The sequence below is a fragment of the Pestalotiopsis fici genome (assembly GCF_000516985.1).
Source record: "Pestalotiopsis fici W106-1 unplaced genomic scaffold PFICI_Scf_11, whole genome shotgun sequence".
In the NCBI taxonomy this organism is placed as follows: Eukaryota; Fungi; Ascomycota; class Sordariomycetes; order Amphisphaeriales; family Sporocadaceae; genus Pestalotiopsis; species Pestalotiopsis fici.
In genome coordinates, this window is record NW_006917101.1 from 2,329,083 (window position 1) to 2,343,880 (window position 14,798).

Genomic DNA, 14,798 nt, shown 5'->3' on the forward strand with positions numbered 1-14,798 from the left:
GGTATCCTTACCTTATTTACCTCGAGGCTCGTAGGTAATATCTGGTGCTGGCTCTGGCTGGCCAGTTGGCGCTCAAAGGTCTTTTTTTCACCCACTGCCAAACAGGTAGTAGTAAAATAAACAGTAGTAGGTAGCTGCTGCGCCTAAGAAACCACCCCAATATCGTACCTACCTAACCTAGTACCTAGGAACCCTCCCCACTTCTTCATCTCAACGTCGCCAATTTTGACATCCGCCCTCGCGGCCCTTTTTGCAACTGCGCTCTACTTCACTTCTTCTTTTCTTTCTTCCTGTTACCTTTCTTTGCTGTTGCTGCCGACCAAGACTGCATCCCTTTTGCGGTTTGCGCCGCCCAAACTGCGACCACCCTCCTTCTCCTCATTTCTTCTCCCCCCTCCGACCCAGACGGGCGCATCTACGCTACGGACCGTTCAGCCAAACCAAGCGTCTAAACTTAGCAGCGTCAGGCTCAAAGCTGACTGACGCCCGCCGCCCGTTCTTCGTCTGCACGCTCACCTGACAACGACGAGTGCACAACCACCCACTTTGAGCCGCAACAGTCCTCGATAATACCGACAAACAACCTCCCCCGCTACTACAACCGTAGGCACAACCCTTGGTCGCATCCAAACCCAACCTCTGCCGCCACCCTCGACTCCCAATCCCGCCCGCGAACCTCTCCGGTCTGTCTGTCTGTCCGTCTGGCTGGCTTGAATTCGGAAACGGCTTGCTGGTCAAGTTGTTGCTTTACACAAGGCGCATGCGACTTTGACTTTGGCAGTCTCATCGTCCAGTGGCATAAGCCATTTCTGCTTCCTCTTACGTATATAACGTACATATTTTTTTCCTCTACTGGGTAGGCCGACGTTACCAAAGATGACTGCAATCATGTCCCCGAGCTCATCACCTGCGACGTCCCCACCAGCAGTCTCATCGCCGTCCTCGAACCCTAATCACCCCGCTCTACCTCCGTTGATTACATCGCCGCCCGGCCGTCGCACGAACCTCCCGCGCCCCATGTCGCACGCCTCTAAGAATCGCCTGTCGCAATACTCGACGGGCTCGGTCCCTTCGCGCTCCCGGCCGCCGTCGTATCTCTTCCCCATCTTCCACTCCAGCCTTACGTATACCGTCGTCCGAGATTTCGCCTATCCGCCCGTTCATCCTATGCACTATGGACCACCTCCCGAAGGTTCGAGACCGCCCTCGGGCATGACGACACCCATGAGCGAGTCGCGTCGCTTGTCGGATCCGCCCGCTTCGTGGGAGAGCAAGCTGGGCTGGGAGTGGACCTCGGACGGTGGTCTGGGCAGGGGAGGAGAGCTTGCGGCTATCCATCTCGGCGATGGACCTCCGTGGAGCGAGGACGAAGATTTGCAGAGCCCGGTTGTCAGTTCGCGCCACAAGAAGCACAAGTCATCATCCGCAGCCTTGCCCCACCGCAGAGAGCGCGCATCGCATGAGCCTGGCGGCTCGTCCGTTCTCAATGCCGATAATTTCGACAGCGAGCGGGGCTATTACGCAGGAACAAGCGGCGATGGAAGTGAACGGTACTATGTTAATCAAGATGGTGAGGCAAACGGTCCTGGTGGGGAATATGTCACATACCCACCTAACCAGGCGCGGCACTCTACCCACGGCTCCTTCCAGGAAGACCAGAGACCGCGACAATATGCGGAGCACGATGCCGGCTACCGCTCCGAGTCGGATGATCACTCAAGTACTGCTTCATCCCCAGGATTCAATGCCTACGACGAATCGCGGTATTCCAGAGACTACCAGTTTACAATTACCTCCCCCGATGAGGAAATGCACGGAAAGGCCGTTGCGCTTTTCGACTTTGCCCGAGAGAATGAAAACGAGCTGCCACTAGTAGAGGGCCAGATCATCTGGGTTTCGTACAGACATGGCCAGGGTTGGCTTGTTGCAGAAGACCCAAAGACGCAGGAGAGTGGCCTTGTGCCCGAGGAATATGTGCGCCTGCTACGCGATATTGAGGGCGGCATGAATAGCCTGACGGGACAGCTCGAAGGCCCAGGTTCTCCAAATGATTCGGGCACGCCTACGCAGGCTGAACACACCAACACCTCGTATGGACATACTCCCACAGCTAGTACCGGGAGTGCCAATGGGTACCACCAGCCAGTTGTATCAACCTTCTCCACCTCGAGCGCAGATCTTAACCCATATCCCCAGCATCTGCTTGGTTCCCAGCCCGGACAGGCCCCTCCTCAAGTGGTGCACTACCACGGTCAACGAGGAGGAAGTCAAGCAAACACGCCAACCGTACAGTCATCCTTTGACTCCGGACTGGGTCGTCGAGGCAGCAAAGAAAGCCAGGATATCTCACGACGAAGCGATTCAATTTCCGGAAAGATGCAAGGTCTAGATCTGTTGTCAGACAAGAAGCTGACCTCCCCAGTGGAGGAGTCGGATTCGGAAGAAGAAGATGACAACGAGCCTACAACCAAGACGGAAAGCTGATAATGCGTCATTCCTCAAAGAGCAAATGGCGCCTCTCTGCTGGTGGCTCTTCTCACGAGCCAAGCCAGCTAATCGCTGGTATTCTACCAGTCTGCGTTCTGCAAGTGCGGGACAACGCACTGATGCAGACCACAGTTAATAAATCGACCTCTCTCTCTCGCTCTGCAATGATACATATTGGTTTCTCCGAGGCCAAGATCAGAGTCGAGACAGGCTTTGGCAAACCCTTAGCCGCGAGCGACTGCAGAAAGCCCCTGAGGGAATGTCAAAAACCAAAGTTACAGGAATTCAATTCAAGATACCAACCGGGGGGAGCCGTTGTAAAGGCAATGATTTTGATTACAACAAAGAGCATAGCGTAATGGATTTCGACAAGTGTAGCTTGTGCTGGAAAATCAATGTGACAGCAAATCGACGTTGACGAATCAGAACGAATCTGGACGCCGCATAATGAGAAGAATTGAAATCATTCACCCTTGATCCTGTCGTCGTACTACTTAGCGATTTGCTCTTTTGATGAAATACGGAACGTTCTGGATTGGAATTATTTGCCGCAATCAAATTGTACGTGTATATACCATATCGAGCCTGATGATGCTTACCAATGGCGTGTCTAGAGATGAAGGGAATGACGATCAATACGATGAGGCCGATAGTCTCCCCAGTGTCACCTTGTTCAGCTCGTGGCCCTCGCATTTGCTTTGAATTACTGTACATGGACAATGAGTGTATTGTCAAACTGGAGACGCTGTCTTCATCAATGAGCCTTCATTCGCCTTGAGCACTTTTCCATGTTCGCTCAAGTTTGACAATTCTAGATGTACAAACTATGAGCTGTCTAAGTTTGGAGACGGCAGAGGCTATTCCGGGCGAAGATACGCCATGCCATTGATTGATATCTCTGGAAGAAGCGGGAGTCTGAACTGCACAACATTGAAAAGAGGAGGGAAAGAAGCATGGTCCGGCAGTCTGAAGAATTGCAAATGCTGCCCAGGCTTCTACAGCCAACATATACAGCCTAAGAGAGGTCTACTTACTGATTGTGAAGTTGAGAAATTTCTCCCCTCCTTTCTTGTTGTTCATCTATCCTGCCGCTCCCAATGTCCGGCATTGCGTCGTCTGTCAGTGTCGTTCTCATTCCATAGGCCAGGTAGTTATAGGCCTGTGCAGTTCCCGAACAAGAAAAGTAAATCAGCATCGGCCTGCTGAAGGGTATCGTAATGGTAGGAACAAGAGGAGAGCCGTGGTCTTTTAGGTTGTTTGCCAAAGTTTTATTTGTCTGAATGGTAGGTAGCCTAGGTTACGGGGGCGTGGCTGAAAACGCCTCGCTTGCCGTAACCTCTTGATCGGAATGTTGTGGGGGTGAACAAATGCCAGCGCACCCAGCGGCAAGCTTTGGTATTATTCGAAGAGCTGATTGACAGTCATGCGGGACAAAAGGAGTATATAGACTTCCCATCTTGGTCGGGTCCATACACGCCTGGCTATGTACCGATCGACCACGGATCCATCCTGTCCAAGACTTTCAAGCTCTTGAATCCAGTTGAAAGAGAGAGAAGTACTGTCACAGCTGAAGCGGAAAGTAAGAGCTCTGAGTGGAGAAGAAACGAAATATTGTTGTTCATAATGGCCCTCCAAAAGTGGCCGAGTGCATAAATGAACAAGATTCAATGGGTCAGCTCCATCTCTAGGACGAGAACAAGCTTTCAGCCCTGCCCAAAAGTGCCTGCCGTAATCATTAGGCAAGTCAGGCTGGCGCGCCATCATGTCTCAGCGCAATCAATGTGCGCGACCTACCAATCACGAAAAAGAAAACAACCATACGAGATGCAGCTGCAGCTTGCTTGCAGAAGCAGGGTGAACAAAAGTAGAATAGCAACAACGCACCTGGGGTTTGCTCGGATGCTTGCTATGTCCTCTACCCTATCCTAGAACCAAGCATGATGAATTATTATAGTTCAACGTCGATCTTGGGCCGAAAGCAGTCAAAATCCCCACACAAGAGCTAAGCTTTCGCCGTTTCGCAACCCCCTGAACTCGCCTATTTCCGCCGGAATGGGAATAGTGCCATTGGGTAGCCAAGATTGACTGACAGCAGCACAACTCCGTCTTGGGGCATGGAGCTGCAGGCGAGAGGAGGCGGAGTTGCTTTGGCATTATGTGATGTGTCTGTAGGGGAAACGACTCTTCTTCTTTTTCCTGCCTTCCGTGTAACCGAGGGAGCAAAGAGTGCCATTTGGAAATTGCCCACATCACAAGATAGAAGTCTATGTACTGTTGGGTATCAACTTGCCTCTTCTTGACTCGATTTATGAACCCAGACAATATCTACTTGCATATATTCCGAACAAATCACACGAGACTTTTAAAAACACACATCTGTTGTTCACAGCAAGCAGAACTTGAAAACATAAAAGAGTGCGGCTCTATTCCGTCTAATAGTCTGTTTGCGACCTTATTTCAGCTGACAGGGGTCCAAACCTTCCGCATAGTTCAGCCGCATCCAAAATCCAATCCATGTTATTATGTATGCCCATGGGACCTCCACAGATGTCTACTCAAAGCTCCTCCTAGTCCAAGCCAAGGGCGTCATCACACATGGGGAAAAGTGCCCAAGCATAGCTAAGGTAGGCGCCAAGATTTGCATATAGGCGGGTCGACCGCTCCAATATTTGCTTTGCCGCTTTTATGATACGGGCCGCTGAGTGGTCAACCTATACCTAAACGTTGTTCAGCGGGGCCCCTCCGGTTGTCGCCTACACTAACATGGTAGAGAGACATGGCGACCAAAGCGGTCCTGGTCATGGGGATGAGATAGCTAACCATGGGGGAGAGAAGAAACGTAGGTCATTCACGATGCTCCCAGAGAAAGAAAGAAGACTTATTTCCATGTTTGTTGTGTCACGGGTCGTGTCACAGCTCGAGCGATTTGAGTTAGAGATGAACACTTCCCAATGCTGCCCGGGGATATTATCTCAGCCTCTCAAACGACGGGTCATGAGTTGGTCCCTGGATCTTTTCGCCCACTGAACCCTGAAGCATTACACTAAGATGCGCAAGGCAAGGCAAGGCAGACTTCAAATTCCACCCGAACACTTTCAATATGCAGGGATGGCGGCATCTGGACCCTGCTGAAGTCTGCCGTGGCTGAGTGTCCAACTTGGCCGGCATGACAGCTGGGTCTTAGATTGAATGGGGAAACTTTATTGGTAGGTAGCTGATATTGGAGACGCGAGCTGGCCCGTATATGATAACAGGTCCTTATTTTCTTATTCATCAGGATGAGGAGCTCCAAGTATTTCTCTATCCCATCTCTGCCTGCTTTTTTTCTGCCGTCTTTTCTCCTCCATCTGCAGCCCAGTATTTGACACGTTCGAAAACACCAAAGAGCTTGTAACTATAATAGACGATACAGAGCTGTGGTCGACATGTCTGGCAGACAGTATTCGAATCAACGCAAGCCCGGGCGTGAGCACTGGCCGCTCTATCCCAAGGGGTTCATCGCTCTTCGTATTGTTCAACTAGTCCTCGCCGTCTGCGTCCTGGGTCTTGCTGGCTTTTCCGTCGCTCTCATATCAATCGATGGACTTCATCTCATTCTCTTTGTGGTAGGACAGCTCGGACTCCCAAAAAGATATAAGATTACTGACATGTTATATAGGCTATCGCTACCCTCATCACTACTATTTACCTGATTGTCGCCCAGTTTGGCTCGCCGGCGTCGTACAACTATTGGGCAGTCCTAGCCTTGGACATATTCTTGCTTATATTCTGGCTCATCTCGTTTGCCTTGCTGGCGACTGAGATCTCATTCCTAAGCACGTATACCTTTTACTGCAATGGCGGCTACGATATTTGCACAGTCTCGGATGTCTATCAAGCTTGTGTTGCTGCTGCGGCTGGAGTCGGTGGCGTAGAGTTGTAAGTTTTTTTAGTTTTTTTTTCCAACCCATCGTCGAGAGACTATAGTAGTCGTCGTAACTATCGAGCCTAACATGCCATGTCTCAGTGCGCTTTTCATCGTTTCCCTCGTCATCCACAGCGTCATGATCCACAGACACAGAAAGGCAGGCCTACACTGCAACCCGGTCCACTCGTCGTCTGCCCACCACGAGACTCAGGCTGCCATCCCCCTTGGCGCAACCTCCAACAATGCCGAGAAGCCCGCTCCTCAGACGCACAGCCTGCCATACCAACAGGCTCAGCCTGCTCCGGGCTACGCACAGCAGCCCCAGGCCACCTATGTCCCCTCTCCCACTCCGCCCGCCGCTGCCTATAGCTCGCCTCCTCAGCAGTATCACCAGCCGCAGCAGCAGCAGCAGATCCCTAGTCCCCTAACGCAGCAGCCCACGGGTGCTTCGGCGCAGCACTTTAGCCAGTATTCTCCGCAGAACTCTGGTCCTCCTTACGAAGCACCTGCGCAGCACCCAAATCCGGGACCCTATGAGGCGCAGACCCATCACTAAGGAGATTAAACGATTCAGTCATACGACTCCGACCATGGATTATGTGTCACATCATTGCCGTGTATACATGAACCTCATGGTTCATGAAAATCTATAGAGACGATCTTTATTGAAAATGAGTTTTGTGAATGTGCATCTGGTGTCCCATGTCACTCTGGTGCTGGTTAATATGCAGTTGGGCGGTATATTCTCTCTTGTGCTTGGCCTTCAAAGCCAAGTGTTACGCGTGTATGAGATTCCCTGCAAGGATCTTCACAATCCTGCATTAATTGATTTACTTTTTTCCAGAAATTCTTGTTCATATGTGAGGATTCATTGATACTATGTGGGATTGAATGTCGTGTGAGATTTTGGCATCTTGGAAATCCCCGTACTGATCTCAAGTCTTCATGAGAGCGACATAGATCCAAATGCTGAGTTCTCAGGAGCGCCTGATAATGCAGATTAGTTAAGGCTACAATTAGTTTCCTAGTTGGCTTTTCAGATGAAGACAAGTAAAGAATATCAAGCATCGTGACCAATTCCAGAAGAAATCTCTGATGGCTCTTATTGAGCACATTATTTCTGCCTTGGCAAATGAAATCTACAGAATTTCCATTTTATCCTATTCTTTCAAGGTCTCAGACATGGGCTGACTAGACATCTGAGCGCGACTGAGGAATGTTGTGTTGCACGGTCCTTAATGGCTATTGTCTTACTTGTCTCACCGAAACCGTTGTACCGGCACGAAAACGGCCAATGATTAAGCATGATCCTCAAAGAAATCTTTGATGCCGACCATGTTCTCTTTGTCGACTTCATATATGATGATATTATCCTACTTCCGCAGAAGCAAACAGAATCATGAGCACAATCCATCATCATTTAGGACGTTTGGCCTTCTTCGTTCCTTTTCCTCTACTCTACTATTCATGCAAAGTCCAACTCTTCGTACACGGACGGTAGTGAGAAAGAGGTGAAGCTACGAATATGAGCAACCAACGAGCCGAGCTCCAGCGGGAGTTCAAGGCGTACTGGGCAGACAATGCCACCCCTTTTGTCGATCAAGACTTGATCAACTGGCTACAGAACAGACGGACCGACGCCCGAGATGACTGGCGCCGACTCCGCAGGCGAGTTGCCGAGGAGGGCCTGAATGCGGAACGTCAAGCGCTCGAGGTGGCCTTTTTGGCGCAAAAGTACGCTCGTTACTATAGTCCCGTCGGCATTCCGGCCGTCGACGGCAAGAGGGTGCCCTGGGAGGACCCAAAGGAGCGCAACACCAAGAAATATCCCGACGACAACAATGCCAGTTTTTGTGGCGCGTTACACTGCCAGCGCCCCATGCCCACGTCTGGGTCGTCCCTCAAGGACAGGGTCCCTCCTCAGTGTGGCGTCTGCGGCACCAATCTGAGCGAGAAGAGACTGGCTCGTGAAAGATCCCGGGACGAGGCTCTCTTCCACTGCGGAAGCTGTGGTCACGATATTTGCATCAATTGCGGACGGAGCTGGATCGAGCGACACTGCGATTGCTGCGAGAGGGTGGTCGGGGTGCCGCCAACGGAGAAGCTGGCAAACACGTCGTCCTTTAGCTGCTGGGTCTGCGAGTCGGACCAGACGGAGCGGCGACTCGAAAAGAAGCACGCGCAGCAGCTCAAGGGCGGGGACAAGGACACGTTCCGGTGCGGACAGTGCTCCACGTCCATCTGCCTCGAGTGCGGCAAGCCCTCGACGTACACCTTTGAGCCCAACTATGGCCTCGTGCGCAACCTGTGGTACAAGTTTGTCGACAATTATTGGGATCCGCCCGAGCTTTATGGCGGCTTTGAAAAATACCTGCGGCGCGAAAGACGTCTCGGTATCCCCCAGTTTGATCTCGAGGACTTGTATACTCCTGCCCATGTTATAAAAGACGACAATGATGACGATATGATGCTGTACGATGGGGTTGCGCCCAAGCTGGCCAAGAAGGCTGATGAAGAGGAAGAAAAGAAGAAAAAGAGGGAGGAGAAGAAAAAGAGGGAGGAGAAGAAAAAGAAGAAGGGTAATGAAAAGGACGATACAGAAGACACCGAGGAGGAGGAGGAAGATGAAGATGAGGACAGTGAGGAAGGCGGCCAGGGAAAAGACAGCAATGCAAGTGGAACGTATTCTTCGGCTTATGGCCCCGTCCCCGGCCTCATACAGCCAAAGAAACCAAAGCGACCAGTCGCCTCATACAATCAAGATTTCAAAATCCGGCGTGTCGAGTTTGGTCGCGAGATCCCGCCGCCTCAGGGCTACGATGACTTTTGGTATGCCGAGAACAACAAGAGGCTCTACAACATGGCCTCGGCCTGGTCAGAAAAGTACTTTGCCAAGAACGAATTCCCCGTGAGGTACGACGGCAAGACATGGCTATGCGGGCTCAATGAGCAGTTCATAAACTATGCAAATATCGTGGCACATGAGGACCCCTTCTTTGGCCCCCATGACGGCTATCGACACGATGGATGGGAATACATGTTGAGGGATAGAAGCAATAGGAAATGGCTCATCATGTCGATACTGGCACAGATTATCGAAAAGAAGATTTTCGTCGAGCTTCTCTTCGGTGCTACGCCTGCCGAGCGAAAGAAGTTAGATGAACAAGACAGTGAGAACCTTGATCACGACGGTAAGTTTTCCTCGAGGCAGATCATGTATAACAGACACGTAACAGTCAAACAGGTTACCGCCGAGCCGCAGCACGTTCGCACTTGATCAACCTCATGCTGTCACGCAGAGTGGTGCCGCAAGACTTTTACAAAAAGGTGGACGAGTTAACTTCGTACACGGCCAAGATATTCCAGGACATTTTTACAATTACAAACTTGCTCGATGACGGATACTGTCAGCGTCGCGCGGTCGCCGGCACCAGAGACAAATTCGAGGTGGCGCGGGAATCTAACATTGCCTACATGTACACTGAACTTCACTACATAATCTCGCACGCCGCGTACTTTGCCGTGTGCATGCGCCGCTCTGCCTCGGTCTTTCACTTCCTGTCGGCGACACCGGCAGCACGCATGGACTACCCCATTGAAGCCCAGGCCAACTATGACTTGTACAAGCTCTCCAAGGACGAGGCCGACGTGGTGGAAATCGTGCGTTCCGAACAGGACAAGGCCGAGATCGCGGCCGCCAAGGCCAAGGGTTCGGCTACCGCACAAGAGATCGAGGACCTCGAACGCGAAAAGAGGCTGTCGTCGCACCACTGGCTCCGCGGCGCCAAGGTCAAGTTTGCCGTGTGGCCCATGATTACACGGTACCGGCCCGAAAACGTCGGCAGACCAATCATCCGTGGCAAGGTACCGTACCACCTTCGCGGCAAGGACTGGGTGGCACCGACCGTGGACCAGATCGAGTCGGGCGAGGGCCAGCGCATCGTCGAAATTGGCAAGTGCGTCGTCGTTTACTACCAAGGCATCATATACCCGCGCAACGACCAGCCCGGCATGGTCTTTGAGGAGGACGGCCGCTCCCTGCTCACGTATCTGGCCATGGAGAGGCCCGCGCAGACCACGGCGCGGTGGCGGCACGTCAGCAGGCTGTACTTTGCCGCCAGACTGCTCGGCGTGGCCCTGCTGGTCGCCGCGTACGCTCGCCGCGACTGGGTGGCCGAGCGCTGGGTCGACATTGTCAGATTCGTGCTGGCGCTGCCCATTGCCTACGCGCTCGTCACTGTGCTGACGAGCGCGCGGAGGTTCCGTGACATCATGTCGAGCTCGGCCAGAGTCCTGCTTGCGCTGGGTCTGGGGCTGCTGGTGCCTCTCAGCGTGTACTTGCGGCTGCCCTACTTGGTTCGACTGGCCAATGACTTGTCCCGACCGCTCGCAAACGGGGTTCCGAACACGACGACAACGGCCGTGATTGCTTCCCTGGTTGGTCTTGGGCTGCGGCGGACGAGGAGCCTGACTTCCTCCATCATGTATGGATCCGCGTTCTTCTGGGTTCTGTGGTGGTATTACAACAGTGCGTTGCCACGGATTGTAGCGCAACTCGACCAGTTGGCCGTGATTGCAGCTATCAAAATGCATCTGCCATGGGTGGCTGCCACGTCACGGAATTTGATAGGTAAGGTGGTGATCGAATAGTTGTTGTTTATTTAATTCACGGTAGTGGCAGTTTTGGAAAAAGGCTTTACAGTTACTCGAACATGGTTATTCAACTCGCATTCATGATTTTGGCATCTTTTCTTCCTCACCTAGTTGCACCAATGTCACATAGATATCAATTATTAGCAGCAATGTTCAAGCTGATTGCCCCGAGATTGGGAATAACAGTTGTCTTGTCCGAATAATGAGAGAACTTCTTCCATCACTCGCTGATATGATGGGACGCAAACAACTTTCGTGATCAAGTTGGATTGATTTCTGCAGGGGTATTATAACAAGACCATACGACCAACAACGCTATCTTCGGATTCTTGATCATAACAAATAGTTCCCAGGGCGGAAACATTCGAAAATGCCTACCTTTATTACTCCCTGTATTGGTTCACAAATATAATGGGAAAGGGAAAAAAGTTCAAGTACATGTACTTGCTTAATGACCGGAAATCGATAGCCGTTGTGAATGAGTCAGAAAGAGTCAGCGAGTCATCAGGGGCAGTCATGGGTATCAATCTGTCTATCTAGACTATCAAATGGGAGGTGCCTTGTCAGAGATCTGCTACATCCTTTAGGTGTAGCTTGTCCCATATCTTCATCCAAACTACAAAAAAATGGTGATAATTGCAGGACGCAGATGGAAGAAAAGGTTCGCGTGTTGATCGTGTTTGACTACGAGGTATGCTTTGTCATAATCTCCATAGGTAAACAGCCAGACAAAGTTGACCAAGCTGGACTCTTCTAACATTTGATTTATCGCAATGTGCAAGACAAGAAGCATTCGAGAAGCCAGAGGACTGTACTTTTCCACAAGGATTCTGTCTCGTCCCGCCGACGTAATCCAACAATACAGATAGGCTGTCTCCCCAATAGCACGCGCGTGTTCATCTTGTTGAAAGACCATGACTCGAATCCGGTGAAACACTTCTCCGGATCCAGCGAAATACTGACAACTATAAAATCATGGCTTGCATGCATTCTGCACAACCAAGGGGCAATGAGTCGAGAGTACTATTCGACAATCGAGAGGCGAACCAAGCGATGATGGTGGGAAGAAGCTAGAGATCATTTCCACTTTCCCCAAGGGTAGTATCTTGCATCAGGAGGCAAGCGACTACAATACACTGTACTGTACCAAACCAGCTTCGAGGCACTATGCGCCGCAGATCAACATCCGTCGTCGGTATCATCGGAACGTGGGCCGACACGGGCGGCTTTGTGTCCTCGCTTGGCAAAGAACAGGGTCACGCATCATTTCAATCTACTCCTCTACACCTAGCGAGGATATGATGTCGAGGCAGAGCCGGGAACTTTCAAGACATGTTTCTAATTCTGTCATGGCGTTTGAACAGCCGCTCGCAGAGGAAAATGAATATCGTCTACAAGAGTGGAGTCAACAGGTGGCATATCTGGGGAAGGATCATACTATTCACGCGAGACATTATATGAATGAAACTGATCCGAGGGAACTAAGCCTCTTGCCTGTGTCCGCGAGAGTGGTTACTGCTGACGAAAAAGAAAAAGAGCCCCATGTTTGATTTCATGGTCCACCAATCGTGGCGATACATTACTGCTATTTTCTTTGGGGCTGAGTTCTCCCCCCCAAAACCCCACAAGCGCATTGATCATGGTACTGCCACCCTGGTTCTCTTAGACTATTGAACTATTTTTTCACCAAATCTGGGAGAGATTGTTGGACATTGGAATTGTTGGATGAAAATCGAGAAAATCGGAGAGAATTTTGCTACTACCATTTGCGTCTTTGAAGTAACCAGTGGTAGTTCACAGTCATGAGAATCGGAAGACGAGAGCTTGTGAAAGTCCCCTACGGATAACCCTTTGGGTACTGCCGCCGTTGGCGTACTGCCGGCGGCAATACTTGTTTATTACCAAGGTTAGACTTTTGCCAATAGTGCATCCAAAATACTATATAGTATAGAAGGAATTTGACCCAGCCCCCGATCTACAAATTACACACCTCTAACTGTGTGGTACTGAGGATCACTACATACACTTGAAACTTGGCGATTGCAAGCGCTCTAAATGTCAAATTAGGGCAGACTATTATCATCTAGTCGCCCGTGCGTAGTGTATATATAGATGTTTAGGTTGATTGGGACAAAAAGGACCAAGACTAGAACTGGGTGGACGATGAATGACCCACACTGGCTCAAAGGTTCCTTTGCAGAGCCCTATTGCCAGGAGGGTAAGTCATATTTTTGGTTTTCCAAGGCCTGCTGATGAATAATGTGTTGAACGGAAAGAAAGACAGACAAGGCAAATGGTGCTTGGCTCCTCCGGCCATGACTTTGACCGCGGTGATCTCTAGACGAAATTTCATGGAATTCTGCAGTCCAAGCATGTAAGTTTGTAAGTGCATGATTAAGACATGGTGATGATGGTCAAAGTATAGTACTTGAGCCTGTCTAGTCACCTAGTCAACTACATGTATTACATGCAAGGGAGTAGAAAAACTACCGAGAATTACATTCAGGCACTGAAATGTAGTAGCATAGCGTACGATGTGGGCAGCAAAGTTTGATAGGCAGTGTACCGTGGTCAATGATTCACCCGTAGCAGATTTGCAAAGGAAGCCATGAATTGAAAGATTGGACAGGATGATCGGCTATACTCGAAGCAGAGAACCGAATCTCCGAAACGATCAAGTATATTAGTCAGATTTAGTCAGACGTATAGTCATTAACGCCTAGCTAAACGCCTATGTATGCATCATCGGGAAAGTGGACGAAGCAATGGCGACATGTTTCCGACGCTATCGAAGGGCGCCGGCCTCCTTGCACTTGTCAGACGATCAAGTCGGCCAAGCACAACCGAGCAAACCTTAATTACCTCTTGAGATGGAGGGACGGGCAGCGTCCCGATCAACGGTCAAATTTGTTCGGGCGCATCGGCGCGGCTGCAAACGGCGCTTTTCCGCAAAGACTGGTTCAACGGCCAGGTCCTCGTCGTTCTTGAAAATCTGGCATTGGCCCATATACGGCCTCGTGGTTCCGTACACTCCCGGCGGTCCATCAGCCGCTATACTCAATGTTTACAACAAGAGGAGAGACTACACGGTAGATTGACTCTTATTCTCACTAGTCCTTTCCCCCCTCATGTGCCTCTTAGAATCGAACCTGATATAATCGCATTATACATTGCTTGTTTCTCCACCGCCTTGCGGCAAAGTGCGGGTGACATGATACCACACCAACTAGAACCTCCATCCACCGTGGATGGCTGCCATTGAAATTGCGTTTAGTCCCCTGAACCTGCCGAGTATGCTAAAGGTACAGTGCATGAGTCGACTGGTGCGAGAAACGGAAACTCTCTTCATAGGGAGTCGACTATCGCAGACTCGACTCATGACCAAGAGTGGTATCGGCATTACTTGCATGTGGCAAAGCTGCAAACTGCAGCAAGGGATCCCGTTTCAACGGTCAGCCGGAGGACCGGAAGCATAACAGCTATAGAACTGCACCATAAGCACTCAAAAGCTGCTCGTCGAGGCTCTTGCCGAGTACACACAAAGCATATGATTGCGCGGTCGACTTTGGCTCGGCGGCATGCCTACGCAGACGGACGAGGCGGTGATGACAGAACCACATGGATTGGCCTTTGTGCGCATCTATGAGATATGAGAACGACCGAGCTGCATCACCATCCACCCCTCCTCACCCCTTCTCTTGTCCTCTGCAGAATCAGCACATGGTGGTGGTGTCTCTCGTGACGAGGTCAT

General features: G+C 50.8%; 3 protein-coding genes across 3 annotated transcripts; all 3 read left to right on the forward strand.

The window, feature by feature from the left end:
- Positions 1 to 888: 888 nt before the first annotated feature.
- Positions 889 to 2,484, forward strand: PFICI_13688 (uncharacterized protein; the record flags this gene model as incomplete). Its single annotated transcript, XM_007842269.1, has 1 exon — positions 889 to 2,484. The coding sequence occupies one exon, from the start codon at positions 889 to 891 to the stop codon at positions 2,482 to 2,484; it is 1,596 nt and encodes a 531-aa protein (XP_007840460.1).
- A 3,428-nt stretch (positions 2,485 to 5,912) lies between these two features.
- PFICI_13689 (uncharacterized protein) lies at positions 5,913 to 6,950 on the forward strand (the record flags this gene model as incomplete). The annotated part of the gene is made up of 3 exons (XM_007842270.1): positions 5,913 to 6,092; positions 6,146 to 6,405; positions 6,494 to 6,950. 3 exons carry the CDS (start codon positions 5,913 to 5,915, stop codon positions 6,948 to 6,950), a joined length of 897 nt encoding a protein of 298 aa, XP_007840461.1.
- A 969-nt stretch (positions 6,951 to 7,919) lies between these two features.
- PFICI_13690 (uncharacterized protein) lies at positions 7,920 to 11,044 on the forward strand (the record flags this gene model as incomplete). Its single annotated transcript, XM_007842271.1, has 2 exons — positions 7,920 to 9,585; positions 9,639 to 11,044. The coding sequence occupies 2 exons, from the start codon at positions 7,920 to 7,922 to the stop codon at positions 11,042 to 11,044; spliced, it is 3,072 nt and encodes a 1,023-aa protein (XP_007840462.1).
- Between the last annotated feature and the right edge of the window lie 3,754 nt (positions 11,045 to 14,798).